The 16,215-nt window shown below is 51.4% G+C and overlaps 1 protein-coding gene across 1 annotated transcript in view; it reads left to right on the forward strand.

The window, feature by feature from the left end:
• Vsig10 (V-set and immunoglobulin domain containing 10) overlaps positions 1-10,124 on the forward strand; it is a 33,322-nt gene extending 23,198 nt beyond the window's left edge. The window contains exons 5-9 of the mRNA XM_059249259.1: positions 2,583-2,876; positions 5,131-5,241; positions 6,015-6,030; positions 7,834-8,048; positions 9,709-10,124. Coding sequence (XP_059105242.1) covers positions 2,583-2,876; positions 5,131-5,241; positions 6,015-6,030; positions 7,834-8,048; positions 9,709-9,764 — 692 coding nt within the window. The 3' untranslated portion in view covers positions 9,765-10,124. The remainder of the gene's footprint in view (positions 1-2,582; positions 2,877-5,130; positions 5,242-6,014; positions 6,031-7,833; positions 8,049-9,708) is intronic.
• The last annotated feature ends 6,091 nt before the right edge of the window (positions 10,125-16,215 follow it).

The following is a 16,215-nucleotide window of genomic DNA, read 5'->3' on the forward strand; positions in this document are numbered from 1 at the left end:
CTGTTTGGGGTCTGGAAAAAGTCACCAGGGGGCTTGCTTAAGGAAAAAACAAGCCAGTTCCGAAAACCTGGTTTGAGTGTCCCTGAATATTAGCACACCAATGACGCTTGCCACTCTAGTTGGCTTCATGACCCGGAAGGAGATCTAGGTTCCCCGCAGAGAGGAGGGAAAGGCACCATCCAGTTATGAGGAAAGATACCTTTTTGGTTTTTTGGTTTTGTTTTTCAAGGTAGGGTTTCTCTGTGTAGGTCCTGGAACTCACTCTGTAGACCAGACTTGCCTCGAACTCACAGAAATCCGCCTGCCTCTGCCTCCAGACTGCTGGGATTAAAGGCGTGTATTGTTCAAATCTTAGATGGTCTTTTAATAAAAAAACCCAGAGCCAAATATCAGGGTGAAAGCTGAAAGATCAGAGAAGCAGAACAGCCAGCCACTAGCCCTTACCTCTACGAAATCCTCAGCCTCAAGAGCATGAGTTCCTGTTTCCTCATATACCTTTCCTTATATACCTTTCTCTGCCCTGTCATATTACTTCCTGGGATTAAAGGCGTGTGTACCTCCTAAGCAAAGGTATGAGATCTCAAATGCTGGGATTAAAGGCGTGTGCCACCACTATCTAGCCTCTATGTCTAATCTCGTGGCTGGCTCTGTCTTCTGATCCTCAGGCAAGTTTATTAGGGTACACAGTATATCACCACAGGCACGCACCACCCCTGCCTGGCTGAGTGGTGCCTCCTTACATAGCCAAAGGGCCAGTGATGAAGTCAACATGTTGAGATGGGGACATACACATCGATGATGTTAGTGTGTTGAGATGGGCACATTATTCTGGGTTATCCTGTGGTCCTAGTGTCGTTCTGTGGGTCTTTATAAGAGGAAGGTGGGAGGTCAGAGTAATTGGGTAATAGGATCATAGAAGGAAGACATTAAAAGCTGTGAGGAAGGGGCCTGGAGCCAAGGACCGCAGGTGACATCAAGAAACACAAAAAGATGTCAGACATGATGGCACTTGCCTTTAAATCCAGCTGCTCAGGAGGCAAAGACAAGTAGGTATCCAAGTTCCAGGACAGCCAGGTCTACATAGTGAGTTCCAGGCAAGCCTAGTCTACATAGTGAGAGCCTATCTCAAATAAAACAACACAAGAAAGAAGAAAAGAGTGGCCGGGCGGTGGTGGCACACGCCTTTAATCCCAGCACTCGGGAGGCAGAGGCAGGCAGATCTCTGTGAGTTCGAGGCCAGCCTGGGCTACAGAGTTCCAGGAAAGGCGCAAAGCTACACAGAGAAACCCTGTCTCGAAAAACCAAAGGAAAAAAAAAAGAAGAAGAAAAGAGTAGCAAGAGAGATGGCCCAGTGGCTAAGAGTGCTTTCTGCTCAGAGAGGACCCAAACCCCTTGCAAAGTTCTAAATCTCAGGCCCCTTGTCAGGTGACTTACAAATCTGGTCCCTCTGGCCTTTGAGGGCATCCATACATGGGCACAACGTATTCACCTCCACCCGCACACATACCACATACGTGTAATTAAAAATAAAAATACACACTCAAAACTGAGAGGGGATCCAGGTGTGGGGTGTGGTAACATGCTTATAATCCTTATCTGAGGAGACGGTGGAGGCAGGGAGGCTCAGGAGTTCGAGGCCAGCCTCAGCTACATAGCAAGTTCAAGGACAGCCTGTGCTACATGAAACCCTGTGTGTGTGTGTGGTGGGGGGGGGAACAACACAGGGAGCTCTGTTAGCACCCGGGCTTTTTAGTTCCGTAAAATCATTTCACTATCAAAGAACATGGCTTTAGCCACTGAGTTGGTGGTAGCTTGTCACATCAACGAGAGGAAACAGCTGTCCTGTCCCCTTCTTGACCCTCCTTGGTGGCCTGTATGTCAGCGTTTAACATGGTCGGTGTGCTTGTGTTACATTACGGCTGTACGTTTGTGTATGGGTGTGTGTGTGCGTGGGTACACATGCGTGTATGTGTGCCCGTGTGCCACAGTGTGAGCATAGAGGTCGGAGGACAACGTGGCTGGTGTCCCTTCTCTCCTGTCACGTGGATCTCGGCGATCTAGCTCAGGACCTTGGCAGCAAGCTCCTTTACTCACTGAGCCCTTTCAGTGGCCCGTGTACCTCTTGTATGTAGATGTGTAAGACAATGGGTGGCAGAGCCTGGGGCTTGGGTCTATCATGAGCCTATTTGGTTTCACCCGGAGCTGTATCGGTGTTGCATGGAAAGCCTCACGACCCAGCAGCCTTCTCAGTTCTAGGTAAAGTGGTACAGTAGATCCCTCTGTGTCCTAGCCATATCTCTTATTTACCTTGTGTGACTGAGCAAGTCGCTTGGCTTTCTTTGTGCCTCCGTTTCCTTCTCTACAAAATGGGAATCATCTCGAGGCTCTTTTGAGACTGAGTTGGGCTCATTGGCATACTGCTCCTTATGCACAGTTAAGTACCCAGTAGATGTTGGGCTTTATTCCGGAGAACGAGGCAAGGTGTGGGAATTATGAACATTAGTTGTTTTGCTGGGAAAGGATAGGCCATGGCTTGAATCTCCTGAAACATTTGCCTCTGTTTACCCTCTTCCGACCACCAGCGAGCCCCTCACTTGCTTCTCAGCCCATGAAAACTTGCTTCATGGGGGGCAACGTGACGCTCACCTGCCAAGTGACAGGCGCCAACCCGCCCGCCAGGATCCAGTGGCTGAGGAACCTCTCGCGGCCAGACGCGGTCATCCAGCCCAGCAGCCACCATCACATTACCCAGCACGGCCAGGACTCCTTCCTCACCATCCACAACTGCTCCCAGGACCTGGACGAGGGCTTCTACTTCTGCCGGGCTGAGAACCTCGTGGGGGTGAGGGCGGTAGACATCTGGCTGAGTGTGAAAGGTAGGTGCCGAGGGTGGCCCTGAAGAGTTAAGAGCCTCAGAGGACCTGGTGCCATTGAGGGGGAAGGCCTTGGGGGCCCCCCTTCACGTAGGCCGTGGCCAACTGAAAATGGTGTGTCTGCTTGCCTGTGGTTTGACAGGGTGACTGAGAAAATTAGTGTCCAATCCTGGAAGCACTGAAATTACTCCTGTTACCTCCAAAACATATGTGCTAGAACCTGCATATATACATATACATGCATATATATATATATATATACACACACACACACACACACACACACACACACACATACACTCACACACATATATAGTGAAATTATTGAATTGTAACAGTAAAGGGAATTCATAGTTCTCTTCTATCCTGGAACTCCCCGTGGCGGGGCAGGGCAAGTTCTAGAAATCATTGTTAACAATTTCTTTATTTTAAAGCATAAAAGCCCTGGGTCCCATCTCCCTCCCCTCATAAAGGCATGGTGGCACCTGTCTGCCGTCCTGTCACTCAGGAGGTGGAGGCAGGAGGATCGGAAGTTCAGGTCATCTCTGTTACGTAGAGAGTTTGAGGCAGCCTGGACCACAGGCCCTGTCTAAAAACAAGAAGGACGAGCGGCGGGGAAGGAGGGAGGGAGCAAGGAAGCCATGTCCCCTTTAATTCCAGAACTGCTGTTTAAATGTCTTAGTCACAACTTTTTACCCAAAGTTTTTCCAGGGTGTGAAGAGATATAAATTACACAAATCAAACGTTGGCTGATGATAAATCATAGAGCAATTTTTGGGAAAGCTTTTTTGGGATATACATGCACTTTCACTGTTTATTAAATATGACAAATATGACAGCAAACGGACTTGCTAAAGAGAGGAGTGCGCCGGGCGGTGGTGGCGCACGCCTTTAATCCCAGCACTCGGGAGGCAGAGCCAGGCGGATCTCTGTGAGTTCGAGGCCAGCCTGGGCTACCAAGTGAGCTCCAGGAAAGGCGCAAAGCTACACAGAGAAACCCTGTCTCAAAAAAACAAAAACAAAAACAAAAACAAGAGAGGAGTGCACATGTTTCATTTTACGCAGAGAATTAAATTGTGGGCTGGTAAGATGGTTCAATGAGTAGCTTCCAGGTCTGACCGTCTCAGTTTGGTCTCCAGGACCCACACGGGGAAGGAGAGATCCAGCTCCCCCAAATTGTCCTCTGACCTCCGTGCATATGCTGTGACGTGGGCGTGCCCAAGCACATGGAAGCACACAAACAAACAAACAGTGTAATGAAGAGAATTAAATTTGCGATGAGTGTGTTAACCTGCAGCGCACAGAGTGTCTTCAGTGTTGTTCAGAGTGGATTGATAATTTGATTTTGTATTGTCATCTCTAGAGTGCTTGGAATTACAGGTGTCCGTCACCATGCCCGGCTTTCTTCTGTGATTTTTTTTCTGAAGTTTTAACATTCTCCGGACAGACTTGATTTTTTGTGGGTGGTGTGTGGTTAGATCAAGTTTCCTTCCTCGATTTGGCCCCTCCCACCTTGCCTGGGTTTGACCCAGCTCCGTCTGTCCTGGCTTCCCTTGTTCACCCCCATGACAGTACCACCTTCTCCAGTTGGTTCTTCATGTGAGATAGGGTCCTTTATGTAGCCCTGGCTAGCCTAGAACTTCCTCTGTAGACTAGGCTAGGCTTGAACTTGTGATCCTCCTGCCTTAGGCCTAGGTTACCATACCCAGATGTCACATTTCTCTCTCTGTGTGTGGCCAGTGCCTAAATTCTCTGTTCTGGTTGGGCAGGGGTGGCACACACCTCTAATCCCAGCACTCGGGAGGCAGAGGCAGGCGATCTCTGAGTTCGAGTCTAGCCTGGTCTACAGAGTGAGTTCCAGGACAGCCGGGGCTACACAGAGAAACCTTGTCTCAAAAAAAAAATTAAACTAACTAACTTACTAACAACTAACTAACTAACTAACTAACTAACTAACTAACTAACTAAAATGAGCTCTCTGCCCTGGCCCGTCGATCACTCTGTTTACTGTGGCACTAACTCCCACTCACGCTCACTGTGGCCTTGGAAACAGTCCTAATGTCTGGCCCACGCAAAGCCCCTTAACTTTACAGTGTTCTTTCATGCTCCACGCTTCACTTGACTCCCTCTGCCTGAGGTTGATTTCAGAGTGGTCCTGTGGACATAAAACCAAGAAAAGGCAAGAAGTGGATTTGGGCTGAAGAGCGGAGGTTTTACCTGACCACGTGAAAGGGCTCACGGTGTGATCTCTTTACAGAACCTCTGAATGTCGGGGGCATCGTGGGGACGGTGGTCAGCCTCTTCCTGCTGGGACTGGCCATTGTCGCCGGGCTGATACTGTATTACAGCCCTGTGTTCTGCTGGAAAGGTAAGAGCCCCTGGAGTTCCTCTGCTTCTCTTTCGGGCTTAAAAAAGAAAAATGCCGTGGGTGGGGCTGGAGAGATGGCTCAGCAGTAAAGAGCACTGGCTGCTCTTCCAGAGAACCAGGGTTTGATTCCCAGCATCTGCATGGCAGCTCACAGCTGTCTGCAACTCCAGTTCCAGGGGATCCAGTGCCCTCTTTTGGTCTCCTTGAACACTTACATTATATATATATATATATATATATAAATAAGTAAAAATGTAAAATGCTGTGTGTAGGAGGAAAACCATATGCCCAGCTTCCACCTAATGCCCTAGCCTATGAATGCTTCATTGGAGCAATGTGTACAATAATGAGGCCCCTAAGTACCCAAGTGTTTTGAATGTTCCTTAGTTTTTCATCTTTTGTCAATGTTAGGTTTTTTTTTTAAATCTTTAGTTATATACTTATTTATTATTTTCTCTGTGTGTATCTGTTGTATGCACAGGAATGTGCATGTGCCCATGTATGCCATGACTTGAGACAGGGTCTCTGTGTACTGGATGCTCACCCCTTTGGCTAGGCTGGCTGTCTAGCAAGATCCTAGGCTCCACCTCCCCCGCCCCCCAACAATGTTGGGATCCCAGGTACATGTAATCATGCCTGGCTATTTAGGCATCTGAATGTGCTCTCAGGCCCTCGTGCTGTTGGGTGATCTCAGCCATTGCTGGTTTGATTGAAAACTCTGAGACAGAAATGATGCCCCCGATGCTCACTTTTGTTTTCTTTTCTCTCTTCAGCAGGGAGCACCTTCAGGTGAGTGCTCTTGGGACTCTAATCCAAAGCCTACTTCCGTCCTTTCCTGTCGCTTCTGTTTTCCTCCTGTAAGAACGATAATAGTTACTCTGATGGAGCCAGCCATGTCCCTGACCCTGGGTTAGGCGCTTCCCAAGGCATGGTGGGAAAACCTCCATCTTGACGATCTTCTGAGGTGGGTGTGTGCGTGTGTCTGTTTTACTGATGAGAAGGTGGAGAGACCCAATGGAGTGATAAGGATCTGCTGGTGAATCCAGGAAGCAGGCGGTAGGGTCTGATGCATTCCAGAGTCCTGTGCTCCTGTACAAGGGAAACCTATGGGTTGGGCACGATAAAGCATGTAGACCATGTGTACACATGAGCCAGGTCACTCAGCCATTTGCTTTATTCCATTTTCTAAAAAGAGCAAAAGGAAGACCGAGTCTTAGGCTCATAGAATGTACTGGAAGACAAGCCTAAACATGCCCAGAAGTCCCCACCCTCGCACAAAAATAGCGAGGGAAAAGTAAACAAGTGGAATGTGTATATTTCATTTCCCAAGTGATGCTGGGCAGTAGAAAGTGTTTTGTTTTTTTTTGTTTTTTTTTTCATTCCTCACAATGGAGTCTTATTGTTCTAGAACAGTCTTTCGTGGGGAATCATTCCCTTTGCCACTCTGTTGTTGAGGGCCATTGTCCTGGCAAATTTGCCATTCCCAGGCTTATCCCCAGGTGACACCAGTGTGGCATTGTGGGAAGTGGCTTTGGAACCATGCCCCTGGGCTCCAGTTGCTGTTCCTGAGTTCTGTGCATGGAGCTTCCTCTGAGCCTTCATCTCCTCCATCCATTTCACAGAGGGGTGTAAGGAGGGTGAATTGTGGCTGAAGTGCTCCAGGGCTTGTGGTCCGTGGGTGAAGCACACCATTCCCTCCTTAAGAAGCGTGTAGCCAGCTGGGGCGGTGGTGGCGCATGCCTTTAATCCCAACACTCCGGAGGCAGAGGCAGGCGAATCTCTGTGAGTTTGAGGCCAGCCTGGGCTACAGAGTGAGTTCCAGGAAAGGTGCAAAGCTACACACAGAAACCCTGTCTCGAAAAACCAAAAAAAAAAAAAAAAAAGCGTGTAGCCAGGTGAGGCAGGATGGGGCAGTGGTGAGCCAAGAGCAGTTCCACACCTCGATGCTGGACGTAGAGCCCAGATGCGCATGGAGGAGAGAAGAGACCTTACCCGAGGATCAGGAGAGATCTCCAGGAGTGAGACAGAAATAAGAGCATTTTAGGAAAGAACCCAGTTTTGTTTTTGTTTTTACTTTTTTATTTTATTTTATTATTATTTTTTTTAACCTTTGGAGACAGGTTCTTAGGTATCCCAGGCTGGCTTCAAACTCATTATGATAACCAAAAATGACTTTAAACTTTGGATGGTCCTGGGTTCATCTGCCAAGTGATAGAATTTTGGGCATACCCCACCATAAATACATACTGGGCACGTATTCCTGCCACTGAGCCACACCCCCAGCTCAGAATGCAGCATTTAGATTCACTCCATGTTGAGAAATAACAGGGCTGGATGCCTGAAACAACATGGTAGGGACAGCCTATAAACAAATATCCTACAAAAGACACGGCCACCATCTTTTGCCCTCCGTGACTACATCTCTTCCTGAGGTTACAACCTCACGGTCATGACTGAGCCATGCTGACTGCATGAAGAATTTTCCATCGTCTTAAAGGGATTACAAGGCACCTGGTGGTGTCCTGTTCATTGGGGCTCAAGCTGGGATAGATGACATCTGACTTTTTTTTTTCTCTCTCCTTTGGAAATTAGGGGGCAGGACATGGGTGACGTCATGGTCTTGGTGGATTCCGAAGGGGAAGAGGAGGAGGAAGAAGACAAGGAAGATGTTGAAGAGGTAGAGCAGGGGACAGATGAGAGAGAGGAGTTGCCAAGAGAGATACGAAAGCATGGCCACATTCACAGAGTGACTGCGCTGGTCAATGGGAACTTAGACCGCATGGGGAATGGACTCCAGGACCTGCATGGTAAGCTTGCCTGCCTTCCAGATACTCGGATCCATGTCATCGGCTTCCCCGGGGGTGTCTCTAAGGAGTAGGGGGCAATTCCTTAAAGCCTAAGGAAGTTAACTAGCTCAAGTTTAGTCTAGAACCTGATGAAACTCCACATTTGGTTGAGTACTCCATCCCAAAAAACAAAATGTGAAACATTTAGTTGTCAATGTATGTCCCAAGCCTGATGCTTCAACGTATTTGAACTTAGTTTCATGCATTAGATTACTTAAAATATCATATAAAATGGGGCTGGTAAGATGGGCCGCCAAGCCTCAATGACCTGAGTTCAGTCTCTGGTGAAAAGAGTGGATTCACTCCCCAAACTCGTCCTCTGGTCTCCACCCACCCCCACTAAATACACAAACCATAAAATTAATATTTTTTGCAATTACCTACAAATGACCTATTTAAGGGAACTATAAAATAAACTTAAGAGTTCATGTCTAGACTTGGGTCCCACCCTATGGATTCTCATTCTGTACATGCAGATTACCCACAATCTGAAGTCCACATTGCTTCTGGTCCCACGCATTTAGGGGAAGATAATCACCATGTATTAACTACCGGCGCAGAGAAGAAATCATCTAACAAAGGACGTGGGGCAGACATAGTACGGGGATTGTTGAATAGGAAAGAAAGCCCTTTATTGTCTGAGTGGGCAGCTTGCTAAGACCAGCAGGCTGAGTGCATGAAAATGTGTGTGTGTGTGGGGAGATTAAAATGGAAGTAAAATTTATCCAGTGCTGAGAGAAACCCCAAGGAGAACTGTTCTGATGGTCGGTAGATTTAAAAATCCTGAGACCAGCCGGGTGGTGGTGGCGCACGCCTTTGATTCCAGCAATTGGGAGGCAGAGTCAGGTGGATCTCTGTGAGTTCAAGGCCAAGCCTGGTCTGTAGAGCGAGATCCAGGACAGGCACCAAAACTACACAGAGAAACCCTGTTTTGAAAAACCAAAAAAAAAAAAAAAAAAAATCCTGAGACCAGCAAGGTGGTGGCGGTGCATGCCTTTAATCCCAGGCCTCGGGAGGCAGCAGCAGGTGGATCTCTGTGAGTGCAAGGCCAGCCTGGTCTACACAGTGAGTTCCATGACAGCCGGGACTACACAGAGAAACCCTGTCTGAAAAACAACCCAAAATCTTGAGACCTTAAAAGAAGACGAGCTGGGAGGGGTAATTTGGCCAGGGGCAGATTTGGGGAAGAGGTGACTCTGAGGCAGATCTAGAAGGGCAGTTGAGTTTGAATAAGGAGAGAGAACATTTCTTTCTGTTTGAGTTAGGATCGTAATGGGTGACAAGTACCAGCCATGTCTAGATTCTGAATTCAGAGAACAGGTGACTTCTGGGTATGATGGTGCAAGCCAGCCCTTGGGAAATAGAGGCAGGAGGATCAAAAGTTGAGTTATCCTTGGCTACATAGTGAGTTTGGGGCCAGCCTGGGCTATGTGAGACCCTGTCTCAAACAGAACAAAATGGAATGAGGGAGATTGTGATACACCCTGCCCTAGCGCCCTTCCTCCTCCATAAGGTCCAATTCTGTGGCTCACAAATCCTCAGGATGACAGAGGCAGACGGTAAAACCCTCTCCCCTTGCTGTTGAGATCATTCGGTTCCATCTCTTTTACCCCATGCACAGATGACAGTGACGAACAGCAAAGTGACATTGTTGAAGAGGAAGACAAGCCAGTTTGATGAAGACAGTCCACTGTCCACGGGTCTGGCAAGGTCCGCCCTCTGACCGCTGCCTGGGAGCTTGCCTTAGTGACGGCTAGGCTCTCCCAGCCCGGGCAGCCATCTCTCCTCCCGGCTTATTCCACTGATTCCATTTGGTGTGGGTTACCTCGGTGGTGTGAACTGCACTGGGAAGGAGTAGCCGGTGCGGGGCAAAGTTACCAGTGGTGTCTGAGGTGACACTTGGCTGTGACACTTGGCTCTACCCAGGTTGATGTACTGTGACACTGATTTTTTTTGGGGGGGGGGAGGGCACCCACTTGGTATCTGTGCCCTGTGCCATTATTCAAGGTTCGCCACCAGCTTGCCCAACACAAAGGGGAACATGGAGGCGGGCCTTTTTTTTTTTTTTTTTAAATCAACGTAGAGGTAAGGAACCAGGCCCCTTCCAGGGAGAGGGGAAGCAGTTGGGTTGGTCCTCAGAGTCAGACAATGAGGCTTCTTTTCTTGTTATTTTTGCCTCTCTTTCCCCATCTAGAATAACCACGAAACAGCACCACTTTCCAAGCTCCTGAGAAACAAAGGAGGTAGTTTAGGGTGTAAAGGTGTCTAGGGGGTGCTCGACAGAGCTGCTGTTGGGGGGCCTTCTTTGTAGACTGTGTCAGTTCTGACCACCCCAGCTATTTTTCCCCTAGAAAAGGGACACCCCTTTTCCTTATAGCTTCTTGGTTTACGGAGCTGCATATGGTTATAAAAGGCCCCTAAATGATGGACCTAAGGTCAGCTTCCCGCTTCTCTTTCCTTGTGTCTCTTGCGCTGTGTGCAAGGAGGCAAGGGAAACATTTCCTAACAGAGCATCTGGCCTGAACTGGACAGACAGTCTACTCGGCCTCAATTTCTGTGTCTCGGAAATGGGAATACATGTATTTCCTTCCGACTTAGTAGGGGGATGTGCTGATTAAGGACAGTAAGTTGGGGTTGGGGATTTAGCTCAGTGGTTGGTAGAGCGCTTGCCTAGCAAGTGCAAGGCCCTGGGTTTGGTCCTTAGCTCCAGGAGAAAAAAAGAAGAAAAGAAAAAAGGACAGTAAGTTTCAAAAGAAAATAGTGGGTATTGAGTTGAGCTTGGGACAGCTAAGTTCTGGGGATTTTTTTTTTTTTTTTTATTTCATCTAATTATTCTGAAGTCAGGGATCTTCTAAAGGTGCAATAGGTTATGTGCTAGCCATGAAAATCTGACTTGGAATTTGCACTCCATATTATGCAGATCCTGCTCAGACAAGACAAGGTCTAGGGCTCTAACACTGGGGCCCAAGAGTCCTGAGGAGCTGGTGAGCAGAAATACCTGCAAAGGGGCAGGAGGGGACTGAACTGAAGGATCCGCTGCCAGTGTGACCGGTCCTGAGCTCCGGGAAGTTCAGCTGGCTGTGAACGTGAGCCCTTGGGAATAGCAGTGGAGTGCGGTTCTCTTGCCTTGTGGTACCTCATGCACTGGGTCACTCCAGTCTGTCATGTCACAAGGGATACTCAGGTTGCCTTCAGTCCTGAGAGCTGGCCTCTCCTCTGAGGCCTAATGACAGAGCTCCTGAGTTGATCTGTGACTCAGGCAACTTTGAAAGAGAAGCTAGTCAGAGGGGAAGTCATAGCTGGGAACATAGTGAATGTTTTGTGAGATCACCGGGTGCTTCCCACAGCTTCCTCTTCTGCACACACCTGGCAATAGGAAATATTTGAGGGATTTTCCACTAGCAAATGGGAGCTTCAAGGGCTTGGTGCCAAATGCTGTTCTGAAGCCCTGACCAGTTATCATTGTCACTCTTACCAGCCTGAATGCACATTTATAAAATGGCCGATCAGTTAAGAGCCCAGGCACTCAAGGGCTTCATGTTTGAATTTGTGAAAAATTGGACCCCTCACCCTCTTCTTTCCCAAAACACAATCCATACCCAGATCGCAAGGCATATGGATGATGGGTTACAGACTCTGTATGGGGAAGTCCAATTTGTGCATTGGTCTTTAAAAAAAAAAAAAAAAAGGTATCTGCATGTATTAGTTAACTCATGAGATCCACTTGTCAGAAGCAGGAAGAAAAACACTTCAGGGTTGTTTTAATCATACTGATTTCCCTCAGAAGCCAATAGACATGGGAGAGGGGCCCTGCAATCCCATGCTTTGGCATTAGCTCCATTTCCCACAATTGCAGAAGCACATGAGTGTCACCCTTGATGGGTACAACTTTGTACAATAAGTGCCAATCAAATTTCTCAACACGGGACTGGCTGCCAGCTGCTGCAAAGGAAGTCTGCAGGTGGCTGTGTGATTGACCTTACCATTCGATAGGGGAAATTTGGGAGAAATTAGTTCTAAGGTTATGAATTTTTAAGAGATGTTGGAATAAAGTTATTTTTTAACATACAATTCAGTGATCTTGCTTTATACCTGATGAGTAAATGTAAAGAATGGGGGTTATGGGCTGGAGAGATGGCTCAGAGGTTAAGAGCACTGACTATTCTTCCAGAGGTCCTGAGTTCAATTCCCAGCAACCACATGGTGGCTCACAACCATCTGTAATGAGATCTGGTGCCCTCTTCTGGCCTGCAGACATACAGGCAGACAGAACACTGTATACATAATAAATAAATAAATCTTAAAAAAATGGGGGTTAGAGTTGAGCCTGTCATCCCTGCACTTGGGTAGCTGAGGCAGGACTGCCGAGTCCAGCCTAGGCTCCGGAATGAGACCTTGCCTCAAAAATCAACCAGGGCTAGCAAGATGGGACTCAACCTATAAAGGCATTTACTTCCAAGCCTGACAGACCTATGTTCAGTCTTGGACCCACAGGTAGGAGAGAACCTACTCCCCAAAAGTTGTCCTCTGACATCCAGGTGCACACCATGGCATCCCTCACCTCGCTGCACACACACAAAAGTAAGTGGATGTTTAAAAAAGGAAAACCAAGTAACAACGAAAACGATCTGGAAAGGAGACGGGAAAAGTTGTTTTATTATTATTTTTTCATTCTTGCCACCTTTCCATGACACAGGGAATGCTAAGTACAGGAAAGGGTGTGTCTCACTGATGGAATGTCTACACGTGGGAGGTCCTGGGTTCAGTCTCCAGCACCTCAAAATAAAAACATTAAAAACGAGAACCCGAAGACACCAAGAAATGGACATTGGAGAGGGGGGGCTGGAGAGAGAGCTTAGGAACTGAGAGCAGGGGCTGCTCTTCAGGAGGATTTGGGTTCGATTCCCAGCAACCACATGACCGCTCACAATATCTATTGATCAGTTCCAGGGAATCCAATGTCCTCTTCTGGTCTCCCTGGACACCAGGCACGCATGTGCACAGACACATGCAGGCAAAACACCATGCAAACACCTAATAAAAACAAAACCCAACTAGAGACAGTACCTTTGGCATCCATATGGATGTGTATTCTCACACACAAGAACACTGAAGAGAAAATGGTAGAGGTGGGAGAAACAAGGCAGGTTAGAATTGGAAAGAGTAGTGAGAAAATGAGTCTGGCGAATAGAAGGGGGATCTAAGGAGATTGGGAAGGACATCAGAGATAAAGGGGGTAAAGCCTTAGGGTGAAAAGGGGGCTGGTGAGCAAAAAATGGAGAATGAGTGGATGTGTGGATGGTGGTGGTCCTCAAGACAGACAACTGGTAAACGGTGGGTATATTCCAGAAGACCCGAGGAGAGATGGGTCATAGGGTGTGCCTGGACTAGAGGTAAGTGGAAGAGAGCACCGTACAAAGGGGGAAGGCAGAAGTAAAGTTCGGACTCCCAAAGCATGGGAGAACCATTACTAAACCCGGATCCACAGGAGGTGAACCATGTGACTCAAAGGGGAAGGAAATAGGGAGATCGCTGCGCTTTGAGGAAAGTCCAGGCTGGGAACAGGAAAAGGGACTTGAGCGACCTTGAGGGTGGGGGTGGTGACGGGGCACTACGGGGGATTACAATTAGAGCCTATGAGAAAACCCAAGGCCAGTTAACTACAGGAACCAAAGCAACTAACTCCCTCCCCCACCCCGCCCCCTTTTCCGGCTCCAAGTTAAAGAAATTCGACTCATCAGAACAGGACCAGGACCCGAGGGTGTCAGGACATGCAGAGGGGATTTCCTCAGGGGGTTTCGGCCTACTGTGGGGCTCAACCTTGACTGACCTCACCTCCCTAGTCCCTCCCCTTGGCTTTCCCACGCCAGGCTCTCCAGCACCTGTCCCCCTCGGGGATGTTGGCGAGGCCGGCATTCCACCTCCACTATGATCCCCGAAGCTCCTTCAGCCTGGTAGATCAACACCCCTCATCATGACCCCAGGAGCTTCCCCGAGCCCCGGGCTGTCCCCTAGGCCTTTCCGCTTCACGCCCGGCCCTCGTTTCTTCCCCCCGACCCCCCGCCCCGTCTTTAGCCCCTCCTATTCTGGGCTTTCACTTTAGATCCTGTTAGAACCGCAAACCCGCCCACCCCCCCCACCCCCCACCCCCCACCCCCCACCCCCCACCCCCCGCCACCTCTCAATCAGGTCTAGGGTTTTAGTTGGCCAATGTCCAATGGGACGCGGTTTCAACACCTTTCCTGTTGGCTCCCCGGGTCCCCTCGATCAGCCCCGAGTCCCAGTTGCCCGCCCACCTGCCCACCCCTTCCCTCGACCCCTACCCGCTGCCGTCTCCGCCCTGCTCGACCCCTACCCGCTGCCATCTCCGCCCTGCGTCAACCCGAGTCAGGTCTGTGAGCCTACTCCCTCCCCATCCCACCCTGCTCAGGCATTTCCCCGGTCCTTCACCTCCACGGCCCCCGCCCCGGTGTGTCCCCCACCCCACCCCGCGTCCCTTCCACCTCTGCGTCAGTTCCCCTCCACCCCCGCCCCGGCCCCCTGGCCCCCCCGCCGACGCCGCGTTCCTTTCAGCGCCGCGTCAGTCCTCCGGGTCCCCGGCCCCGCGTTGCTTTCATGCCGGCGTTCCCTCCCGGCTTCACGTCCCCACAGCCTGGTGTTACCCCGGCCCGCGTCCCCTCAGCTTCTTGCTCCCAAAGGCCGGTGTCCCCTAAGTCTTAGGGTTCCCCACTCTCACATTCCCCCGGCCCCGGGGCCCCTCAGCTCAGCGTTCCCCCCAGCCCCGCATCCCCCCAACTCAGCGTTCCCCACCCAGTCCAGTGTTCCTTCGATCCCTCGTTCCCCCCAGCTCCAACTTCCCCCAGCCCCGCGTACCCCTAGTTCAACGTCCCCCCTTAGCTCAGCGTTCCCTCGATCCCACGTTCCCCTCAGCTCCACGTTCCACCCAGTCCCGCGTAACCCCAGCTCAGTGTTCCCCCCAGCCCCGCATCCCTCCAACTCAGCGTTCCCCCCGACCCCTACGCGTAACCCCAGCTCAGCGTTCCCCACCCAGCCCAGTGTTCCCTTGGCCCCACGTCCTTTCATCTCAGCGTTCCCCCAGCTCCACGTTCCCCCCGGCCCCGTGTTCCCCGGCCCCACATTCCCCCCAGCCCCGCCTCCTTCATCTCAGTGTTCCCCCGGCCCCGAGTCCTTTCATCTCAGCGTTCCCCCAGGTCCACGTTACCCCGGCCCCGTGTTTCCCTAGCTCCGTGTTCCCCCGGCCCCGCATTCTCCCCGGCCCCACGTCCCCCCAGCTCCACGTTCCCCCCGGCCCCGCATTCTCCCCGGCCCCACGTCCCCCCAGCCCCGCGTTCCCCCGGCCCCACGTTACCCCGGCCCCGTGTTTCCCTAGATCCGTGTTCCCCGCCCCGGCCCCCCGGCCCCGTGTTCCCCCAGATCCACGTTCCCCCCAGCCCCACCTTCCCCCGGCCCCGTGTTCCCCCAGCTCCACGTTCCCCCCCGGCCCCACGTCCCCCCGGCCCCGTGTTCCCCCAGATCCACGTTCCCCCAAGCCCCGCGTTCCCCCAGATCCACGTCCCCCCGGCCCCGTGTTCCCCCAGATCCACGTTCCCCCAAGCCCCGCGTTCCCCCAGATCCACGTTCCCCCCCGGCCCCACGTCCCCCCGGCCCCGTGTTCCCCCAGCTCCACGTCCCCCCGGCCCCGTGTTCCCCCAGCTCCACGTCCCCCCGGCCCCGTGTTCCCCCAGCTCCACGTCCCCCCGGCCCCGTGTTCCCCCAGCTCCACGTCCCCCCGGCCCCGTGTTCCCCCAGCTCCACGTCCCCCCGGCCCCGTGTTCCCCCAGCTCCACGTTCCCCCGGCCCCGTGTTTCCCCCAGCTCCGTGTTCCCCCGGCCCCACGTCCCCCCGGCCCCGCATTCCCCCGGCCCCACGTTCCCCCCAGCCCCGCGTCCCCCCCGGCCCCACGTTCCCCGACCCACCCGACGCCCCCGCAGCCTTGGCGTTTGTTCCCCTGCGCGTTCCCGACCCGGCCCCGCCCCCGCCGGCCGCCATGTGACGGGAAGCAGCTGATGGCCTCTGCGGGCAGCGGCGGCGGCGGCGGGGCGGGCGGCGGCGGGGCGGGGGCGGGCGG

This window comes from Peromyscus eremicus, chromosome 23, assembly GCF_949786415.1.
Source record: "Peromyscus eremicus chromosome 23, PerEre_H2_v1, whole genome shotgun sequence".
Lineage (NCBI taxonomy): Eukaryota > Metazoa > Chordata > Mammalia > Rodentia > Cricetidae > Peromyscus > Peromyscus eremicus.